The sequence below is a fragment of the Phodopus roborovskii genome, unplaced genomic scaffold (assembly GCF_943737965.1).
Source record: "Phodopus roborovskii unplaced genomic scaffold, PHOROB, whole genome shotgun sequence".
In the NCBI taxonomy this organism is placed as follows: Eukaryota; Metazoa; Chordata; class Mammalia; order Rodentia; family Cricetidae; genus Phodopus; species Phodopus roborovskii.
In genome coordinates this window covers 1,900,513-1,924,261 of record NW_026126480.1, presented here as the reverse complement: position 1 = coordinate 1,924,261, position 23,749 = coordinate 1,900,513, and the positions used below count along the sequence as shown (strand labels likewise).

Here is a 23,749-nt window from a genome sequence, read left to right as displayed (position 1 = left end):
TGTGCCACATCTTCTTTATCCATTCTTCAGTTGAAGGGCATCTGGGTTGGCTATTGTTTTCTTAATCATGAAATTCCCATTCTTGCTGAGCATGAAAGGGAGCTGAAGATTTAATACCTTTCCTTTGTCAGTGGAAATGCTTGGGCCAAGTCTCCCTAGATAAACTATATCAGAAGAATAAATAAATGATCCAATCATAGTAGGATGTTTCTGTTTATAATTAGTGCTCAGTGTCTTGAAGCACAAAGTTCCCACCAGAATACTTATCCCAAGCATAAACATGTCCCCATGCTCGCATGAAATATGCACCTCAGGATCTGAATCCTTGAGGGATGCCTGCACAACAAAGGCTCAGGGACACTCTCGGTGGAGGAGTCTGTCTTGGAAACTAGATCTGATCTTTCTACTGCTCTGCACGCAAAGTGAATGTTCTTTCAAAGGAACAAGTGATTTATAGTCTCATTTATGTGAGCTTTAATGATCTTAAACAGAAATCTGTTATGTTTTCATTAAACTGAGAGTCTAAAGGGATTAGAAATGAAGCTCCATATTAAGGCAGGAAGTGTCAACGTCAAAGAATCCAGAAAATTCTCTTTCTAAGTAAGCAAGGAACATGAGGTTTTTCCGTGACTCCAAATCTCCAAGATGGCACTGGTATAGTACAAGGTAGCTTGTAGTTAGGTGGACAGGGAGAAAATTGAGTGTGACAACCTGATTTGAATCAGAATTCCCCTCTAGATATGGGACCAGAACATGGATTTGGGCAGAAAGAGTGGGTGAGGACAGAGTTTACCTGAAGCATCAGGCCAAACCTCTGCCAAGGACAGGTTCCCATTGCAATTCCCACCATGTGCTCACTAGTAAGAGATGGGAGGGCTAATTATAACCATCTGACATGTCCTTGATGCAGGAAAAAGTGACAACAATAAGACTGTGTGGGAGTCCTCTAGGGCTTAGTCCAAATCTTTGTGGGTTGTCCCCTGGTTCAAAGGAGAATTTGTGCTTGGTGACATCACCAAGCTTGTTGGATTCTAGTGTAAAAAGGCAACCAGAGTTTATGGTAGAAGGAAACTTTCACCCCAGTTCAGCTTTTTTACACTGACCACACAGGTTGCTATCTTGTGTGTGTGTGTGTGTGTTTAAAGAAGCTGTTTTCAAGATGCACTAAAGTAACAAGGACACATTCATACTCTGCAGTCGCTTGCTGTGACCCAGATCTTCTATTTTTATCCCTCTTCTCTTGCTGTCAGCCATGTTTTACCTTCAGTTAAGCTTCCTGTATGAGATGCAGCCCAATGCTTTTTAGCTTATACCACTGACACACTCAGGTTCCTTTCTTCTTCCTGCCTCCACCATTGACTGATAGTCCCAGATACATCCCTCCCTCTCACCCAGTCCCAGGTTCTCATCTCCAGAATGGTACCCCTTTCCTCAGCTTCCTGTTGGGAAACATGGTGATTTTCTAGCTTCCCAGAGATACATATCATCATATTAACAACTAGGTCATTAGTAAGATACACATAATGACCTATTCTCTATTTTATTATCAATGAAATACTCATGGATGCAGATCTGAAAAGTAAAGAGAGAACAAATGATGATATATATCTATAATCACAGAACTTGGAAACCTGGAACAGGAGGACAAAGTTGAGGCTAGCCTGGGCTACACAGTGAGAGCATAATTTTCTGTCCTCAACTAAGGTGTGTGTGCGTGCACACACACACGTACATTTATATGCACACACAGAGATATTATAATTTTTAGTAATCTTGACACAATTTTCTGGACTAAATATTGTGTTCTTGTATCAAATAGAAATATGAAGGTAAGAGAAAATTTTTCATTTGACTCACCCGATAAGAAAGCAATAGTAAAATTAATGAAATAACACAGACCATAAAAAGAATTATAACAGACAAAACAGAGGGAAGTACTATAGAGGAGGTTATTTAGCAAAAAACGTTAGTACAGCATCTCTTTCGGAGTGGGCTGATGGGAACGACACTTCTGAGGCCAAGCAATAAAAGAAGCATTTCCCCATGTAAAGAGTGGACCCACACAGTCCTTTGGATCTGCAAACCATCATCTAAATGGAGGCAAACACACTTACAGATTTTCTCCTTTGAAGTCACAATGTCGTGAAATGTTTATAGTGTTAGACTCTGTCATAAAAAAAATCTTTTGAAGGGGAGGTGAATTAAAGGCAACCACAACAGTCTTATTCTACAATGATTTTTAGAATCCATAGTTAGTGTTTAAAATCAAAGATATTTTACATTGTACAAGGCTTGTAAGACTGAAACACCAGAGTATTTTATTCTGGGAAATGTTTCATCGTTGAGGTTTCTATGGTGTCTATGGTGGTTAGAATCATACCGTATGACATACGGCTTTTCCAAGATAATACCAAAAAGTACATGAAAACAGGGGTGGGCTTACAATGGTATCTCTACTTCTAGTTTTCTTAAAATTCTACTCAACGAAAAAAATATTTAAGCGGCTTTTTATTTAGGCAAGTAGCTGATACTCGGTCAAACTAGCCAAGAAAAATCATTCCTGCAAACTTCTGATTTTCTATTTTTGCTCTCTGGGGTTCATAAAGACTAACTAGGACTTGGCAAAGAGAAAGGCAAGCTAAACTTCAATGAAGAAAGTGATAACACTTTGCCTGTGTAGGCCTAAATTTGAGAAAGGCTCATATTGCATGAGGTCTAAATCCTTTTTAGTCTGCCCTAGTTCTAAAAAAAAAAAAAAAAAAAAAAAAAAGTTTACGTGGGGGTGGGGGAAAGGAAACTACTTCTAATTATGAATGTACTTTCTATTTTCCTTTGTGCCTATGTACGTGCATATGGATGTCTATATATGTGTGTATTCATGTGTGTTTGTGTGTGTGTATGTTGGCTAGAAGTCAACTTTGCGTATCATTCATTGGGTTGCATCCTCCTTGTGTTTTGAGACAGAGTCATTTAGAGCACATCACTCTGCTGAGCCTTTTCTTTTCTGGGAATAGAACTCAGGTTCTCATGCTTGCATCCTAAGTACTTTCTCTAGTGAGCTGTCTCCCTAGCCCTTCATTTTCAGTGAAAGGGATTTTTTTTTCTCCAGAAATTTGAGTAAAAGAAGGAAGATTTTTTTGAATTCTTAGAGCTATTTAAACAAAGTGTCATTATGTATTTGTGAAGTGGACATTGGTACTATTTACTGTATAAGAGGCTGCAAATTGAAAATACCAGCTAATACAACTATATACTACAAGTGTCAACCTTCCCTACATTCTGGGAGACAAAATGAAAACCAGAATGTTGTTTTATGAAAAACAGACCGGTACAAGAAGAGGTAGTTAGATAAAAGGCAATGACATCAACATTTGTAACAAACACTTTAAAAAGCCTGGTCCCATCATCTTTCACATTTTTTACAGTTCCAAAGAAAATTTATATTTTGAAAGATCTTGCATTTATTCCTAACCAACTTATTTTCTAGTCTTTAAGACTTGTGACTGACAAGCAGAACTTCTGACATGGGCATTATCTATGGGTTTATTTCTTTAATTTTCTATGCAAAGACATAGAATTATAACTACCCGGTAAATTTATGCTGGATAAATATGAGGTTTCCATTTTTTTTTCTGAATATTACCAGTGACTCGTAGTTAGCCTTGCTACCATGGAGCGCAGGGGATTCTGGAAGGAACCCGTTTCTTTTTTCTTCAGCTCTTACATCACAAGTCATATCAGGTCCTCATTTTCCTCATGGGAGCTGAATTCCTTTGCAACTAGTTTTTGTGATTTTACTCTTTTACCTGGAACCAGGTGATTAGTCTAAGCTCAGATTCAGTGAGCCATTTGCTAGTGTCCTGTTGTGGAATATTATTTTAACTAGACAAAGATGTGTTACGTTTATTTATGTTGCAGAGTATTACTTAAACCATGTAAAGGCATGTTACGTTTGTTTATGCTGCATTTGTTTGACAATTTTGGCTGTGTGTTGCATCTGTTTCACCTTGCTTGCCTAAGGCACCTGATTGGTCTAATAAAGAGCTGAATTTCCAGTAGCTAGGCAAGAAAAAGGATATTCAGGACTGGCAGGCAGAGAGAATAAATAGGAGGAGAAATCTAGGCTCAAAGAGAAGAAAGATGCAGGGAGAAAAGAACAAGGGAGTGATGGGAGATGCGGAAAAACCTACTCCTTACAAGGGAGATGCCAGCCAGCCAGCCAGCTAGCCATAGAGAAGCAATGAAAGTAAGATACACAGAAGTAAGAAAGATAATAAACCCCAAGGTAAAAGATAAAGAGACACAGGTTAATTTAAGTTAAAAGAGCTAGTCAGAAACATGCCTAAGCTAGGCAGAGCATTCAAAATGAATAATAAGTCTCCATGTCATGATTTGGGAGCTGGTTGGTGGGGCTAAAAGAAAAACCTGGTACAGTGCCTCTCCTCACCTTCAGGGCTAAGGTCAAACTATTACCCAGATGGTATTGGTCCTGGACTCCTACCCTTTATCTTGTTCTCCAGTCCCATCGCTACACACTCTTTCCTCTGTCTTTAGTCACTCATATTTTCTCTCACACGATGTGTGCACTTATATTTCCTTGAAAATTCTTTGCCCCATCCCATTTGCCTAGGGAATTCCTAAATATCTTTCCAACTTGAGTGCTAAAACATCAGGAAATAAAATGTCACACTAGGAAACGGATTAGATAAATTTACGTTTTTTTTTTTTGATGCAAAATATATATACAGAGCTTTAACCTATCCATTGTACCTTCCACCTCTATCTGACCTCTCCTTTCTTCTTGCTTGATCCCACATTGCAGTCCCCATCCATTCTTGCTTCCAGTGCTGCCCTAGCCTCTAATGAGGTATTCTCCCCTGCTTGCCGTCCTCCAGTCTGAGTGTATGTAGCAACTAGAAAATATTTTATTAGTATAAATCATACAATGCTCCTCCTTGACTAGAAGCATTTAGTAATGATTTACAGCAAGTACACTGAGCTCACACCTCATACACCCTAGTCTTCTCCACCCTGATCTTAAGCAGTTTCCCCTTCCTCATCATACTCTTACTGGCCTGTCTATTGTTATTTCTCAGAACCTGCCATGTGAAGACACTTGGTACCTCTAGACTCTATAGAAACTGTTGTTTCTGCCCAAAATATATTAACCCTGGCTTCACTTTTGAATGGCTTTCTTTTTTTGGTCTCTTACTAAATATCACTTCTTTCAGAAGTTATCCCTTGTCACCTAAATGGAATTCTTTATAATTTTTCCTACATGTTATGGCTTAGATATGAAGTACCTCACCCAAGGTTTATGTATTGAAGGATTGACGTCCTGTTGATAGCACCATTGAGAAATAAATTCATCGATGGACTCATCCATCGATGAATTTATTCATTATAGATGAAGTTCATAGCTAAATTGGCTATTAGGAGTTTGGGCCTAGTTGAAGAAGCAGGCCACTGAGCTTGTAACTTTGAAGGTTATTTCTTATCCCTAGACAGACACACCCTTCCTCTGTGTTTCTCATTCTATCATTTACTTTTTTATTTGTATGTGTGTGTGTGTGTGTGTGTGTGTGTGTATGCACGCACATGTGAGCATGTGCATGTCTACGTGCACTTATATAGTGATCAAAAGACAACGTGAGGCAGTCTGTTCTCTCCTTCTGCCATTAGCACTTATTAGACTTTCCCACAAACTTTAGGCAGTGTCTGAGGCTCCACAAACATGCAAGGAGTAGCTGCTTCCCACTCTTGTGAGAGCAGGGGGATGTTTTGACTCTGGTGGGTAGATTTCAAAGCATGTTTCTAAATATGGCTGTTAATGAGTTTTTCCTGACACCAACCATGCCTCCTCCTGTTTCATCAAGCAGCAGCTGTGTTGCTATTTGCTGTCCTTGTGACCTCAAATGGTTTTCCCAGTCAAAACAAACAACTATGGGCTAGAAGAGATCAAAAATAAAATGAAAGAGATAAGAAAAGAGGAGAGTCTGACACAAGGGCTCATCTTTCTGCCAGTAGTGCTCAGCTTTCTGCCAGTAGTTTGTGGATTGCCTTTTGGTCTCATTACTGCAAAGAGAAATACAAATTTAGAAAGAAGTTACAGTTGGAAACATGCTCATTCATCAAAATGAGCACAGAGGAGTGGCAGCAAGAGCTGCGTCAGCAGGTGCTTCAGTTTGAAGTATATGGCAACAATTAATATTAATGTGTTCCTTTGGAAATGAAGGCCAGAAAGTACTTCTGTAGATGTCAATAAAGACTTGGCTAAAGGTGGCATTTTAGCATGCCACGCAAAATGGTACTTTTTTTTTTTGAAGGAGAGGGTATATGTTTGATTCCCCATAAATCATATAAAAGTTTCAAGAACATGGATGCACACCTGCAATTCCAGTGCTTTGAAAGGAGAGACAGGAGCATCCCTGGGCTTCCTTTCCATCTGGTCTACCTGAATTAGTGAAGTCAATGAGAGATCCTGCCTCAAAAAAATCAGGTATATAGTGTAACTGAGGAGGATACACACACACACACACACACACACAGAGAGAGAGAGAGAGAGAGAGAGAGAGAGACAGAGACAGAGACAGAGAGACACAGAGAGAGAGATAGAGATAGATTTTATTACCTATAACAGAGCATATGTAGACTCTCCCAGGATGATGGAACATAAGTTGGGCCAGCTGGGCTATATTTATCTGAGTTTGAGGTGATGTTTTGACTCTTGTATCTCTAAACTGTCATCATAAACATTCTCATCTCTGCTGTCTTATTGTGATAATCTCCTGAGACTTGGAATGTTATAGCAATGATGAAATAGAGATCCACCCAAATTTGAACTGTTAAAACTTGAATTTTTAAAATGCTGGTATGAGCCAAAACATTCTGAGATTGCCAGTGGCAACACCATCCCAACATTAGACTCAGTCTCCAGTACATCTGTTTGAAAGACACTTGAATTTCTACTTCTGGAGACATTTTTACCTAAAGTTCTTTCAGACAAATATCTAGGTTCCACAAAGAGCAGAAAAATTATTAGTGAATGGTCTCACCTAGCCTGCTCCTTCCCTGACCCACTCCTCTTCCAGCAATACTGTCATGTGCATGAAGATGGGTTTGATGATTTAACCTTCCCCTCTCCTTCTGGACTGGATGTTCTACACAGGCAGGCACTGGGTCCTGAACCTTTTGGTGTCTGTGGTGCAGAGAGAGCTTGTACTGTATTAGAAATGTTAATGAAGTGGGTTAGCTGAAAATTAATCAAAGGCTTACAATGCATGTAAGATATGGTGTTTCAGTTAATTATTAGAAAAACTTATCAAGAGAATATATTTTATTGCCATTCCCATCATAGATGATGAAACAGTCTCATATAAAAGCTTTCCAAAGACCCTGAGTCTAATAAATGGCAGGGCTGGATTAGAATTGTATTAGTTCATTTTTAACTGCTATATCTAAATACCTGAGACTGGGAACATATGACTTTAAGGAGTGTTATTTTGACTCCAGTGTCTAGGAGTCATATATGGTAATGGATTTCTTACTAAATTGGTCCCCAGGTAGCACAAGGCATCACATGGCAAGAGACTGTGTGTGTGCTTGAGCATGCAAGTTATTTGTATCTCCTCACATATCTGTCCTTCTTCTTATGAAGACATCAGTATTTAGTTCTGTGTGCTCCACCATGATGGTCTTATCTAATCCTAGTCATTCCCTGATGCCCCTATCTCTCTATATCATCATATGGAGTATACTAGATGTACTGGCTGGTTACGTGTGTCAACTTGACACATGTTAGAGTCATCAGAGGGGAAGGAGTCTCAGTTGAGGAAATGCCTCCATGAGATCCAACTGTAAGGTATTTTCTATATTAGTGACTATTGGAGGAGGGCCCAGCCCATGGTGGGTGGTGTCATCCCTTGGCTGCTGGTCCTGGGTTCTATAAGAAGGACTGAGCAAGCCAAGAGAAGCAAGCCAGTAAGCAGCTCCCCTACATGGCCTCTGCATTAGCTCCTGCCTCTGGAATCCTGCCCTGTGTGAGTTTCTGTCCTGACTTCCTTCAGTGATGAATAGCAATGCTGAAGTGTAAACCAAATAAACCCTTTCTTCCCCAACTTGCCTTTTGCTCATAGAAATCCTAATTAAGATACTAAGTATCTCCTCTCTTGATATAATAATTAAATTTCACCATATGAATCCTCAAAGAATGTACTCAAACTATATTGGAAAGCATGGGGTTTTCTGATTCCAAGTACCCTAGATTTCAGGCTATGTGCTCTGAGACCCGATTATAGATAATACTTCTTGATGGTCAAACATAGCTGAGTCTAAATGATTGTTTTCCTTTACCTCCAAAGTCATTGAGCCTATTGCTAGTAACAGCACATCTAATAATCTCACCATAAAGATGGTATTCTTTAGCCATTGTACTTAAAATTCTCCAAGTATCATGAACAAATCAAAAAATAATTTATATTTTCAAATCAGGGTTTTCACTATTTTTTCTCAGAAAAGCTGAAAGAGATCAGTTGATGTATTATTTGTCTTCATCCTAGCTGTTTCTGATCTATTGAGTAAAGGGAATGTGATCTAAGTGATATTTATTGAGTATGTGCTATGACTGGCTATGCATGTCACATCTTGGATCTAAATAGAATGCAAAATATGGAGACAGACACATGACTAGTAAGTGAACACTGAAACCGAATTGGAAAAGAGCCAGTACCATTTACATATACTAAATGTTGAAAGAATGCAAAGGATGAACAAATGGTTCCTGAGTGGCCCTAACAAGGAAAGAGGTGTGGCAGAGGAGATGCTGAGTCCCGAAGTGTTCTGAAGAATTTTATACGTGGTCTGTTCTTTGTGCAATGTAAATGCAACAACAATAGACAAGCAAACAAATAAGTGCAAAGCTCATATCCAAGTTCTGGAGACATTAACTATTTGTCAGATTAGAGATTTCATAATAGTGATGGTTTTGATGTGATATGTCACCCATGGGCTTATATATTTGAACATTTGATCTCCAGCTGTTGGTGTATGGGAAGACTGTGGCATGTTTAAGAGGTGGGACCACAGTGGAGAAAGTGGGTCATAGTGGGTAAGCCTTGAGACTTTATAGCCAGGCTCCATTTCCTGTTCTCTCCTGCTTCCTGAATATAGATACAATGTGATCAAATGCCCAGGTTCATTTGCCCCCTTTCCCAGCTATGATGGAGTACATCCCCCTTGAACTGTAAGACCAAATAAAGCCTTCATTAAGCTGTTTTTCCTTGGGTATTTTATAACAGCAGCAGGGAAAGCAACTGATACAATAATGTTACACAGTACAAGTTTGCACTCCCACCAGCAGTGGAGGAGTGTTCTCCTTTCTCCACATCCTCTGCAGCATAAGCTGTCATTGTTGCTTCTAATTTTAGCCATTCTGACAGGGGTAAGATGGTATGTCAGAGTTGTTTTGATTTGCATTTCCCTAATGGCTAAGGATGTTGAGCACTTTCTTAAGTGTCTTTCAGCCATTTTTGATTCCTCTATGGAGAATTCGTTCTTCAGTTCTGTACCCCACTTCTTAATAGGTTTATTTGGTGCTTTGGTGGCTAGTTTGTTGAGTTCTTTGTATATTTTGAAGATCAGCCCTCTGTCAGATGTGGGGTTTTCCCTGTCTGTGGGCTGCCATTTTTGTCTTGTCAACTATGTCCTTTGCCTTACAGAAGCTTCTCAGTTTCAGGAGGTGTCATTTATTAATTGCCCATCTCAGTGTCTGTGCTACTGGTGTTATGTTCAGGAAGCAATCTCCTGTACCAATTTGTTCAAGGAACCTCTTCTAAGAGGTTCCGTGTGACTGTATTTATATTGAGGTCTTTGATCCATTTGAACTTGTTTTGTGCATGGCAATAGGACATGGGTGTCTACCTGCAGTCTTCTACACACCATCATCCATTTGTGCCAGCACCATTTGTTGAAGATGCTTTCTTCCTCCCATTGTATACTTTTAGCTGTTTTGTCAAAAATCAGGTGTTCATAGGTGTGTGGGTTAATTTTGGAGATTAGTATGGCAGTTCCTCAGAAAATTGGGAATCAGTCTACCACAGGACCTGGAAATCCCACTCTTAGGCATATACGCAAATGACCACATCCATGCAACAAAGACATCTGTTCAACTATGTTCATAGCAGCATTATTTGTAATAGCAAGAACCTGGAAGCAACCTAGATGCCCCTCGACTGAAGAATGGATAAAGAAGATTTGGCACATTTACACAATGGAATACTACTCAGCAGACTAAAACAATGGAATCTTGAAATCTGCAGGCAAATGGGGATGGGACTAGAAGAAGCCATCCTGAGTGAGGTAACCCAGTCACCAAAAGAGGAACATGGTATGTACTCACTCATATATGGATTTTAGACATAGAGCAAAGGATCACAAGCCTATAATTCACACCACCAGAGGAACTAGGATACAAGGAGGAACCTAAGAGATTCATACAAGGTCCCTCATAGAAGGGGAAAGGAACAAGATCTCCTCAGCATATTGGGAGTGGGTAGTGGGGCAGTAAGTGGAGAGGGAGTTAGGAGAAAGTGAAGGGGAGGAGAGGAGAACATGTGGGACCAGGAAGATTGAGTCAGGGGATAAAAAAAAAAAAAAAAAAAAAAAAAAAAAAAAAGATACCATAATAGAGGAAGCCATTATAGGTTTGAAGAGAAAACTGACTCTAGATAAATGTCCAGAGACCTATAAGGGTGACCCCAAATAACAATCTGAGCAACAAGGGAGAGGCTACCTTAATTGCCTTTCCCTGATAATGAAATTGATAACGAACTTATATGCCGTCATAGAGCCCTCATCTAGTAGCTGATGGAAACAGAAGCAGACACCCAGAGCTAAACACTGAGCCAAACTCCTAGAATCCAGTTGCAGAGAGGGAGGTGTGGTAAGAAAATGGGGTCAAGACCAGGCTACAGAAACCCACAGATACAGCTGACCTGAACAAGGGGGAGCTCATGGACCCCAGACTGATAGCTTGGAAACCATCATTGGACCAACTCAGACCCCCTGAATGTCAGTCTCAGTTAGAAGGCCTGAGCAGTCTAAGGGACCTCTGACAGTGAAATCAGGATGTATCCCTGGTGCACAATAGGACTTTGGGAGCACATTCCCCATGGAGGGATACTGGCATAGACCCTACTCCAAATGACTTGACAGATTTTGATGATCCCTCCTAGAAGGCATCATCCTTCCTGTGGAGTGGGGGTGGGTGGGATGGGAGGGAGTTGGGGGTCATGGGAGGGAGGGAGAGGCTTGATATGTAAAATAAGAAAAAATAATATAAAAATATTGCACAGTACTTTTAAAATAACACCCATTAAGGCTACACACTTTCTGTCTATTCCACCTCAACAGTAATGGGTGGCCAGCCTCTTACGGTTTCATTTAATCAGCTTCCCTTCCATCACCTTCACCTGCCAACTCCAAGCCAGCCATTCACACCAGCCCCCCCCCCCAAGCAGTGTTGCACACCTTTTCATGCTCTGTAAGATGTCCCTCTTATTACACTTATCATCCTGGGTCCTCCCCTGCATCTGTCTTATATTGTAAGCTCCTCACAGGCAGAGGAAGTGCTATATTTACCATGACTTGCCTGTTGCTTAATGTGGACTCGGGACTCATAAAATGGCTAATGGTGAATTTAATATGTAAACAATGAGTTTGAGTAGAATTACATATACTTTAAGAGTGATTAGAAGATACTTAGTGATATTTAAAGCCCCTTCCAACTTCAGGATTCCCTGATATGAACCAAGCAAATAGAAGTAATAACAACCTAGTGGCCACATAATGGAACAAAGACTATATTAGTTATCACCACAGGAAGCTCACAGCTTATCAGGCTATATACAGTAAGCCCCAAATAAGAGGGATCTTGCATGCTGGAAGTCTAGTGCACACATCTGGTTTAAGTGTGTTTGTGCCATACTGAACAGAGAGAGCATGGAACAGTTGCTTATCCATTTTATGCCTTTTTTTCCTCATTTGTAACATAAAGATAATAACAATGTTCACCTCAAAGGGTTGATACCTATGTAAGTTGCTTAGAAGAACTCTGGGTACAATATATCTCCTGAAACTGCTAGTTGTAATTGTAGCCTGAATCCCCTCCATAACAATACTAAATCAACACAATAGGCATCTAAACTGAAATCATCAATGTTTTTCTTAAAACCACAGGGAGAAGAGATAGGGATAATACCAAGTTGGAGTTTCCCTACAGTGTATGTCTGTCAGTTTCAGCTTCAGATAGCTCCATAGCTCTGAAGAGAAGCTAATTCAGGTGGATGAGAAGGGCTCAATATAGCCTGCTTTCTTCAGAATTCTACACCGTAGAGAGTGTGTTTCAAGACAATTAATGTGGATGCTCTGTAGTTCACCATCAAATAAAGTCATCAAAGCAGAAAAAAAAAATCTTGAGTTGCCAGCCATTCAGCTATATACTGGATCGTCCCTCTAGTTCCCACTCACCATAAAAGCAAATACAGTGTTGATTTTCTTTTATTCAAGTCCTTTAAAAGCTGATGATCTTTCTATCAAAAACCCATCTCCTCAAATAACTGGGTGTATTTTCTTCTTTTCTCTGTCCTTTTGGTAAGAACCCTGTTTTAACCAGGCTGCCTGGCAACCCTTTGCATACAAAATGAGTGCAGGCATTTAATGGCTGACCTCAGCACCTCCTGTTGTAGGATTTTCGTCATGCCACCATAGAGAGTCTTTTGTGTTTTGACTTAGAAAGGCAGTCAAACACTACCCCAAAGGACTTCTAAATGTACTTTCTCCACATCAAAGTGATGGGATTGTAAGTGAACTGTGATCCCTGGCTGCAAACAGAAGTGCTCACATTAGTGTCCTGCAATGGCCAACAAATCAAAAGGCTACTTTCCCACTCTCACCATATGACTGGTATTAAGAAAGCAGAGGGTAGATAAGAAATCTTTGGTAGAAGTGGCAAAAATGTAGTCAAATAAAACCACTAAAATCATAAACTTCAGAGTGTACAAAGGCCAAGGGCAACCAAGAGAAACTGACGTAGGAAAACAAGAAATGGGCTTGAAAACTGACCAAAGAAACTTTATATCTAGCCAAAACTTAGAACCTTTTAAGATGCCAGTTGGCCCAGGTTGAAGCCAGACAGCACGTATTTATGTCATTCATGAAGTTGCTTATGTAATCTAGATATTGCTGTTTACAACTACTTGTAAAGCTGGCAGCAGAAGGTACGTACGAAAGATTGAAATGAGACAACTACTGAGAGAGTTCCACTCATATATTCCAGGTGCATCAATGCCTTAAAGTTAAGCTGAATGTTATTTATTCAACTCTAGAAACTTTGCCTCAATAGGAACTGTTACCTAAAATTGAAAAGATAATGGGACATTAAGGAATTATGCAGAGAGCAAATAAAGTTACCAATATAACTCTGTTATAAAAAAAAAAGGCATTCATTTTCCAGATATTGACCTCCAAACCATTTTCCAGACTTGCTTTTTTTTTTAATAGCAACAGTTATGACTATAGAGTCTACTTAGCAATGTGTGGTTCCCCTTAAGCATTCATTGGCAATGGATTCTGAAATCTTCATAATGAATATACAGATGTTCATTTAACACACGTTCTATGTTCTCTAGAGAATGATTCACCTATTTATAACCACGTGCTTATGAGAAAACACATTGCAAATCAACTTCAGGTTCCAGGAACAGTAAATCTCCTTCACAGCTTCTGGCACCTGGCCCATATCTGCTCCATTTTCAGGTATTTGGAAGTGAGTCTGTTCCTGCTGTGGTGTCCTTGAACCCTTACCCTGCCTTAGATCAGTGGTTCTCAGCCTTTCCATGCTTCAACCCTTTAATACACTCCTTAATATATTTGGGGTGACCCCAACCATGGGGTCCCTGATACTTCATAACTATAATTTTGCTGTTTTGAACTATAATGTAAATATTTTATATGCAGGATATCTGTGATGCGATCGCTAAAGTGGTCATGAGCCACAGGTTGAGAACAACTGCTATAGAGTTTCCATTCTGGCTCTGAGTCCCTCTGCTTCCCTCCCTGTCACAATAGGAATGGAAGCTCTAAGACATTAAAAGTGAAGGATGAGGACTCAAGGACACTGGAGGCACTGACTGAATATGGACCTCCCTTCTTTGATCCACTCCCTAGATACCCAATATGAGACTTGTTCCCATTCTACTGGGCATGTCAATACTAGTGATGGGGATCTTAGTGGAGGGGATGTGCTAAAGAGGGGCTCTCTGGCAAAAAGAGAGGTGAAGGACATGGAGGAATTTAGGGAACAAAGTGGTAATGATTCATTTAATTTGTAGCCATCTTGGAAGGAACAATAGAATCAGAACTTCTAAAGTGAGACACTTATGTCTCTTTCTTGGGCTGTTAAGACTATGGAGGCAATGGGTTCCAAGGACTTAGAATTTTCTAAGGAGTCTCATTCTGAGAAATGAAAAGGTTGATGTCCTTTTGCCAGCCAGTAGGGTGCTTGTCTCCCAGCAATAGATTTCACCCAGTGCTGACCACTTGCAGGGCAGACCAAGGACCTGGAGACAGTGATGTGTCTGTGACTGACCAACAATAGATAGGACTATGCTTCGCCCATGGCTTCTGAGTTATGCTTCTGTTCTTTCTAAACTCAAACCGCATGCCAGTATCTGGAGCATGGATCAGGGGATCAGAGGGTACCACTGGATCTATTCATTTGTTCCTCTTCCCAACACAGCCACACTTAATAAACATCCCTTCTCAGATTTTCACCATTACTTGCATCTTTTATTGCCCTATTGGGGACAGGTAGCTAATCTACCTTGGCAGGCTAGCAGATCAAGCTTTGATGATAACAACTCTGGTAGCAACTTGACACCTTTATTCATCCTGTCTATTAACTGTGAGCAAAGTACCTGAGATATATCAGCCCCAAATTCTTCACAGCACAGAGCTTAAATCTGGCAATGGTAGAATAGTTGTCTAGCTTACAGAAGCTAGCCATGATGAGGTGTGTGGGAACAAAGTTGGCATTAGTGGGGGTGTAGAGAAACAGACTTTAAAGGTTGAGGAAAAATTGACAGTCTAAAAAAATGAAAGTTTCAGATTATCACTTTCTGACACTTTCCCCAAATATTCTTTCCTTAATAATGGAGAATTTTTTAATTGATAACATTAGTGCCCAGTCAGACATATCCCATCCCTTGTTCTGTTATAGCTAAGTGTGCATATCACCAAATTCCAGTCAAGTGGATTGGAGTAGAAGTGACATTTAAGTTTTCTGCTCAGTGCCCTTAAAAGCAGCATTTTCTTCTGCCCTTGGAGTCTGTGGAATTAAAGATATTGATGGAGTCACCATTTGGACCATCAAACATAAGAAGCACTAAGCAACAAGATCAAGCTTCATGCCAACTCACAAATTCTACCCAGATTGATTTATCTGTGTAATTCTATCTTTTTTTTTAAAGTCTCTGTATTTGTAGTTCATTTTGTCAGATTGGCCTGACCTCATCTAACAAATACAAATTCTTTTAGCTGTTCTCAGCACATAGCCCTAATATTTCTCAGCTGTTTTAGCATGTAACAATAGCAGGCTCATGAAGACAGGGCAGTATTCAAAGGGAAAGACTGACTTTCAACCTGGTTTTGCTCATTTAGTCTTGAAATATTCAAATAGCATTTGAGCTTTTTTTAACTCCCTGTACCAGAGAGCCCGAGACTCAGGTCTAGATAAACTGCATAAGAAACTCATGTTTAGTTAGTAACCCACTGTTTCCCTTTCAGTCAGGAATCCCGATTCTCTATCATATTTAACACTGAAGTCTCGGGAAAGCATATTAGTCACATCACCAATAAACCTCTACTTCAAGAAGCAAGTCTGTGAGGAGATACTTCCCCCATTTAAGGAGAGGAAAAGTCAAGTTCTGAGCTGACACTAACTAAAAATAGGCACTTCAAACACCAAATGTATGTGTTGGACTCTAATAGATCCTCCACTGAATGCTAAAGTGATTCTGCTGACCCCTGTGCATCCCCAGAATCTTAGCCCCTGCTTCTGTGTTGGCTTCCTGAACTGAAATACCTTCCTGAACTGAAATATCCCAAGTATGCATGGAAAGGTGTTTCTGTTCTGTCTTGAAGTATCACAAGGTCTATTGCATGGAATATGCCAGTCAACAATCAGTGTGATGGGAGATATCACTCTGTATATATGTTTCTCATACTGGTTAATGAATAAAGCACTGTTGGACAATAGGAAAGGAAGATAGGAGGGACTAGGAGACAAGGAGGAAAGAGGAAATAGTAAGGGGGAGTCAAGATGGAAAGTCTGGAGAAAGCAGAACCGCCAGCTGCCTCTCCCTGATAAGACCACGTGGAAATACATAGAAATGGGTTAATAATTAAGAGAGCTAGCTGTTAAGAAACTAGTACCTGGCCAACAGCATTTATCAAATACAGAGTCTCGGTGTGTTAATTGGGGCTGGCGCGGCGGTGGAACAAGACTTGCGGCAGGAGGAAAAACCTTACACCTTACAATCAGTGGCTTAAGTACCTATTTCATCCATTCTTTCCTTAAACATTAAGTTCAGGAGATAAAACAAAACAAAACAAACAACAACCAAAACAAAATGAAAAGACCAAACCAACCAACCAAACAAACAAACAAACAAAAACCCTGCCAAAAAAGCAGATGACTGATCCAGTAGCATGTTATTAAAGGAAAAAAAAGTCACTGCCAGTGTTAGGTCAAAGAGAGAGGTTGGTGCACTTTGGGAAAAAAACACAGACTGCTTTGTTGAAAGACTGAAAATCTTGAATTATTAGGATCAAGTAAGTGTGCAACTTCCACAAAAGGCCATGGTCAATGAGAATGTAGTCAATGAGAGCTGGACTGCTAAATTGCCACATCAATGTTGACACAGTTGAGGAGGAAGGGCTGTGACTCAAGATAACTCAAGGGCAAATAGTTATTGAATGTCAAATCAGGCAGAGAGAACCTCATCTGACAGGCCAATCTTCATCCTCAAGAAGATCATGGTGTACTGTGGGAAAAATCTAGTCATCCACAGTAGAAGTATGCCCAGTGCCAAAGGAAATGGTGAAAAGTTAAATGCCAAGGGGTTCACATTCAGAGTGGATGAGGATGGCCTTTACATGGGCCACAGAGAAGCACCATAACCAGCATGGTCAGGACACGACAATGCCAGACCCAGAAGACGATGGTAACCACAGGAGAACAGCTGTGCCTACCCTCACCCCTCCCCCAATGAGAAGCCCATCTTCTGCAAACAATTCCTTCGCTAGTTCACCCTCTAGTTTCAATATAACAATCTGCCAAAAATGGAACACACAGTAAATGGATGCAGAGCATGAGCTAAATTGCTAGATCCCCAAGGAGCTTCTTTACAATAGTGTGTTCTAGGCACAAATGCACAAAACTTAATTTCAATCTTTGCCCTCAAGGAGTTTGCATTCTCGAAAAAAAGTTCACTCACAGACCTGCCTACTAACCATACCACTGAAGGACCTTGCAAAGCTATCCATTTTGTTGTTGTTGTTGTTTTTCCTCTCTGGTACCTTGTTGCCCTGTTTAACCTCATTGCAATTGTCCCATCTGGCTGAGGGAAATCCTGAAGCCTTCTCTGGGAACACCAAATTCTAGGGTCATCAGAGGGAAGAGCAGGGCATATGAGCAGCTCCCTGGAGAACAGCTTCTTCATTGCAGAAGAAGGATGTAACTGGCTCTAAGTAGCATTGTAGATATCCTCCTCATCTCTAACCATGGTCAAGCATCTTCAAAAATGTATGGATTTATGAAAATGGCAGGCTGCATGCATTTATGAATAGAATTCCATTTTTATTACTTGGGAAGGAAGGTAAGTCACTTGGACAGCTTACAAAGGGGACAAGAATATTTTTAGGGGGCCAAAACCCAGGACTAAGAACATTATTTTCTTAACTACTCATGAAGCAATAACTGCTTGTTGTTAATGTACCCATACATCTAAGGCAATTGTTTTAATAATTGGAGCCTATAGTAGTAATATATTACTTTGCTCATCAGAATTCATCTCTCTTACATCTTATGACTTACAAAAGGTTTATTGTGGGGAACTGTATCTCTTCTATTCTAAGGCAGTTGGTATGGGTGACCATACCTTAAACCTTATTCTGGGTGGAGACTCCAATTGGCTTTAGTTCCTGGTGACTGGCCTGGAAAATGGAAGAAAATCCAAGCAGAGTCCATAAGTGAGAACTGACCTACTTAGACTTCATGTAATGGCTGCTGTTGAAGCTGACATCACAAAGCCAGAGTAGACCAGAGCACCACCGCACCCTTGGGGCAATCACCTCTGCTTCTCCATCAATTCTTACCTGCAGCCCTTTTTTTTAGATTTTGTTTCTGTAAAGGAACTTTTTTGTTTGCTTAAAGCTGTCTGCACCTTCTAACATTACAGAAGCGATTCAAACCAATGTAAATACCTTAAGTGCTTTGGAAAGAAGTAGTGTACAGAGAAGTCAGGGCCTCTTTGGAGAGCAGGGGATCAGTGTGATCCGCAAAAACTGAGCAAAAAGACTTTCCTTGATTTCTATTAACGCTGCAGGAAACAACCCATACTACGGCATGATTGGTCCCACCCCTTAAAATCACATTTTCTATACAGGTTGCCTCATTTGAATTTCACTATTCTGAATCAGAGAAACTTAACTTTTTTCTTTCTTTTTTTTTTTAAACTTCACACATGAGGATTATTGCTTTTTTATTTGTGGTAATTGCTTAGCCAGTACTTCTTATAGTTTAAAATATTACCTCAAATCCACTTGTTTTAAAAATTTTCACTATAACCAAATGAGATTGGAATGGTGGGTCTATCATTCATTTTAGGCTGAAGAAAGTTGAGCCTCCTAGTTAAAAGTGGGGAGATGGGGTTGCGGGACTAGCTTTAGTCTTGGCTTCCGGGTTCCTGTCTATCACAAGTCCTCTGAACCAAAGATAGGAACTTCCAGAGGAAGAGGGTACATTCCTAGGTTAATATGCAGGTGTTTGCAGTGGGCTGGACACTGCATTAAAGATCTGAATTTGATCACATTGGCCAAGTCACCTTTGTTCCACTTCCTGTTCTAGGACCAGTTTGAACTCAGTTATCCGATGTTCCTTCCAGTGCTAAAAAGATCTACTGTTCTAGACCTGCCTTCCAGATTCATGTTCCACACTGGCCGATATTTATTATCTCACTTGTGCCCGAGTCTACGCTAAGAATTCTGCCTTCATTTTCCTTTTAATGCTTACAATGTTCCTAAGAAATCTCTATCACATACAGAAACTTTAATTCCCAGAGGTCAAAGGAAATGTCCTCAAGATCTGTTGGAAATCTGACTCTCTCTAGGTCAGAGGGACCATCGCGGACCTCCACTAAGTCTGTATTAGTTTTGCTGAAGAAATTAAGGTCTGCATAACCTATAGCCTCTCTCCGTGTCAAAAGGGAGAGAGAAGGGAACGAACAGGCCAAAACAAATGGAGCAATCTCCTCTAGGCAAAACCAGAAGAGCTTTGGAAGGAAGCCAGAGGCTTCTTTCCAGGCCCGGGGGCGGGGCGTCCTTCTCTCTAGCCACAGGATCCTACGTCCCACCCTTCCAGGCCCAGACTATTACCTTGTTGAGATGAGGGTTTCTGGTGACATCGTATCCTCGCTTCTTCAGGGGCACGGGGCGAGGCGAGCCCGACTTTGAGTGGTAGCCCTGGGCGGGCACGGAGGGTGCCTGGCGCCGGAGAGTGCCGCAGGCCAGGCGTGGCAGGGAGGCCAGCCGCGGGCTAGTGATCAGCGCTGCACCCATGGTCCTGGCGCAGATCTGGAACCAGGGAGAGACCAAGGTCAGAGGTGCCCTCTAGCCAAGCAAGGTCCTGCGAGCCAGCAAAGCGCGGGGCCAGAGTCAGGACGCGTATTCTTGGAGAGGCTGGGGGCTCCTGATGGGTTCCAGGCGCCAGCCTTGGCCCCTATTCCGAGGCCACCTGCTCCAGGTTCCGTGGCGATGCCGGGAGCCTCAGCCTCACCAGGCAAAGCGAAAGCAAGCTCAGAGAGCAGATCCCCTGCAGATGACAACCCGTTCCATCCCTGCCCCCAAACAGGAGAATGCGCAACTGCGCTCCCAGGGGTCTCCATACTTTCAATCCTTGTGGTCAGCTTTGGTTCGTCCTTCCTCTCTCACCTGTCTAGCTGAAGCCTATGTGGTCCCACTGCGGGCAGGTGGGCCTAGGCGCTACTGTCCCCTGTCACTCTCCGATCAAAGACTGCACCGCACAGGCAGCAGCGTGACTGGTGCTTACAGGAAAAGCGGTTCCCAAACCTTTCCTCTTAGTACCAGATTTCCTTTAAGGATGCCTGTGCAGCATCAAAGACAAGATGAAGTTTAATGTCGGTTCACCCTGGCACTCTCCATCAAGAGAGCACTAAATTGCACTAAGGGGTGAACGCTGAAGGATCAACAATCCTCCTTTGCTTCCCTATTGAGCACGGTCCTGAACAAGAATGCTGTCCAGTATAATAACCATAAGCCGCATGTGGCTGGAAGTTTTTAATAAATTCCTCTAAATAAAGTACAATTGTGAACCCCTTTGCTCTGTCTTGTTTTTGTTTGCTCGTTTTTTTTTTGTTTTGTTTTTTTGTTTTGTTTTTTGTTTTTTTGGCAGTTGAGGTGCTGAACACTCCCAGCTTTGAAGAAAGTCCCTCAGTTCCTAAGTGGGCTCCTAGGACCCCCATGCCTCTGGCCATAGATGTTAGGGTCACGCCCACACTTTCATGTCCACCTATCCCTGAATTTAAATGTGTACTTCCTCTACACAGTAGCCAAGAGATTCCTTCTACAGCAAGTATTTCATTGTGTGTGAGCTAACATCCAAGTCCTCAGGAGGCCTTTTGGTTAACCACAGCCTGGCTCCTGCCAACTTCGCAAGTTCATCCTGCTTCCCTCTGCATTGCCCTTGAGGTCTCCTCTTGGTTTGTCTCTCCAACTTATTCAGTTCCCAGCCTCCACCTGAGGACCTTTGCATCTGCCATCACTTTTACATCCTCCAACTTTCCAAACAACTCACAATCTCATCTCTCAGGTTATCCTTAATTGGTCAACTTGGAGGCCATTATTCTAGTTATTCCATTCAGTGTTGCCCATCCCCAGGGGATATACAAGAAAAGGGTTTTTCCCTACATGTAACCATTGCTCTGGTGGTTCATTTTCTACTTTCCACCCTTAAAATACAGGCTTCGCTGGCCTAGAGTCTCTGCCTGTAAATCCATTTGTCCTCAGAGCCTGGCATGTCTCTGTATAGTAAAATAAAATAGTTGTTTGGTGAGTGAAGGTGAGTGACCATTCTGTTCACCAGGACTACGGACTCTCAGAATGGCTGCCAGACAGATGGTATGCTTCTCTTAGGCTTCTCTTTGAACCTCCCTCCATTCTCATGTCCCAAGTGCAAAGTAGGCATGATGATGTTCTTGGGGTCCTCCGCTGGGGCTCAGGATTCACTCTCCTCAAGAATGATGACCTTTCTTTGAAGTCTCTTTCCTCTCTGCTCCAATTTCCAATTCTCTGTCGGAATGACCTATATTAAACCAAGCTTCTTAGAGCAGGATCAGACTTCCCTGTTGAAAGAGCCAAGGTCAACAGATTTTTAAGGTTGCAAAGAGGTTAAATGCCTGGTTAGGATTAGTCTTAGGCTGGATACTTACACAAGCCTAGCAGTGGTATTTTAATTAACAAAGCAAACTTCAGTTAGTTTTTATAGTCTGTAACCAAGAGCATTAACTTTTTTTCAATACTATTTTTACATTTGCATATATCACCAAAAATTGTCAAACATCTTGAGGACAGAGATTGCCTATGCATGTTTCTTTCTTCATTAGTTAGTAGAGAGCAAGTCACCAGAAGTTGTTCATTCAATGACTATACCCTTGTTCAACACAATGATCTTTTCCATGCTTGGGTGTAAACCCAATCCCTTGAACCCCAGCTAGAAACAAAGACACAGGTAACAGAAGTTTTCAAACAAGTAAATATAACTCTTTCCTTTTTAAATTTAAATTAGAAACAATCTTATTTTATATATCAATCCCAGTTCTCTCTCTCTCCTTCCCTCCCATGTCCCCCACTAACCTCCATCCCATCCCTCTTCTGCTCCATAGAAAGGGTGAGGTCTTCCATGAGGGAGCATCAAAGTCTGTTGATATTTTGTGGAAATCAAGATTCACTAGACTCAGTACAGGTTAAGTGAAGTTTTTCCGGGAGAATGCACTTACACGAGAAGTTCCAGCTCCAAGGATTCACAAAGTCTGCCCTCTGTGACCCAACCAAAAGCAAGAGAGCCACCTGTGGCCCCACCCCAGACATAAAACCATTCTCCCTCATGCAGAACATGTGACTACGCCCAAATGGGTGTGGTCAGTGCTACAGATATTACACTACAATTCCTCTTTTAATCTAAAGAAAAAGATTTAGGTTTGATAGAAAACTATATATAAAGATATCAAATATCAAGTATGCTCTAGGAGAAGGAAATGTAAGAACATACACATTTAAGACCTATTGCCAGTGAAGAAACAAGAGCAAATGGCAAGAACTACATATCACATCATTAGGGGCAGGGCCTAGGCGTGTCTAGGCTGAGAGAGTATCCCTTTATGGATAATGGGCTTCCAAAGTTCATTCATACACTAGGGATAAATGCTGTTCCTTCCTCTACCAGAGGCCCCATAGACTGCCCAGGTCTCCTAACTGACACCCATGTTCAGGGGGCCTGGTTCCATCCTATGCTGGTTTTCGAGCTGTCAGTCTGGGGTCCATGATCTCCCCTTGTTCATGTCAGTTGTTTCTGTAGGTTTCTGCAGCCTGTCCTTGACCCCTTTGCTCATCACTTCTTTGTCTCTACAACTGTATTCCAAGAGTTGGTACAGTGCTTAGCTGCGGGTCTCTGCTTCTGCTTATATCAGTTACTGGATTTAGGCTCTAGGATGGCATATAAGGTAGCCATCAATCTCATTGTAGAGGAAGGGATTTAAGATAGCCTCTCCACTATTGCTTAGATTCTTAGTTGGGGTCATCCTAGTATATCTTTGAACATTCCCCTAGTGCCAGATTTCTCATTAAACCTAGAATGACTCCTTGTATTAAGGTATCTCTTTTCTAGTTCTCTATTTTCCCCCCTGCCTCAATCTTCCTGATCCCTCATGTTCTCTTCCCTGCTCCTCTTCTCCCCTTATCTTTCTCCTAACTCCCTTTCCCCCAACTACTCCCCTTCCCATGTTCCCAATTTGTTCAGGAGATCTTATTCCTTTCCCATTCTCTGGGAGACTACGTATGTCTATCTTAGGATCCTCCTTGTTTCTTAGCTTTTTTTGGAGGTGTGGATTGCAAGCTGGTACTCCTTTGCTGTATGTCTAATATCCATATATGAGTGAGTACCTACATGTTTGCATTTTTGTGACTGGGTTACCACTCAGGATGGTTTCTTCTAGTTCCATCCATTTGCCTGCAAATTCCAAGATTCCTTTTTTTTTTTTTCTGATCAATACTCCATTGTGTAAATGTACCATGTACCACATTTTCCTTATCCATTCTTCAGCTGAGGGGTGAGGGGCATTTAGGCTGCTTCCAGGTTCTGGCTATTACAAATAATGCTGCTATGAACATAGTTAAACAG

At 41.3% G+C, this 23,749-nt stretch overlaps 1 protein-coding gene across 1 annotated transcript in view; it reads right to left on the bottom strand.

The window, feature by feature from the left end:
• Positions 1-20,001, bottom strand: part of Me3 (malic enzyme 3) — a 172,707-nt gene extending 152,706 nt beyond the window's left edge. Inside the window, exon 1 of the mRNA XM_051192187.1 lies at positions 19,711-20,001. Coding sequence (XP_051048144.1) covers positions 19,711-19,893 — 183 coding nt within the window. The 5' untranslated portion in view covers positions 19,894-20,001. The remainder of the gene's footprint in view (positions 1-19,710) is intronic.
• Between the last annotated feature and the right edge of the window lie 3,748 nt (positions 20,002-23,749).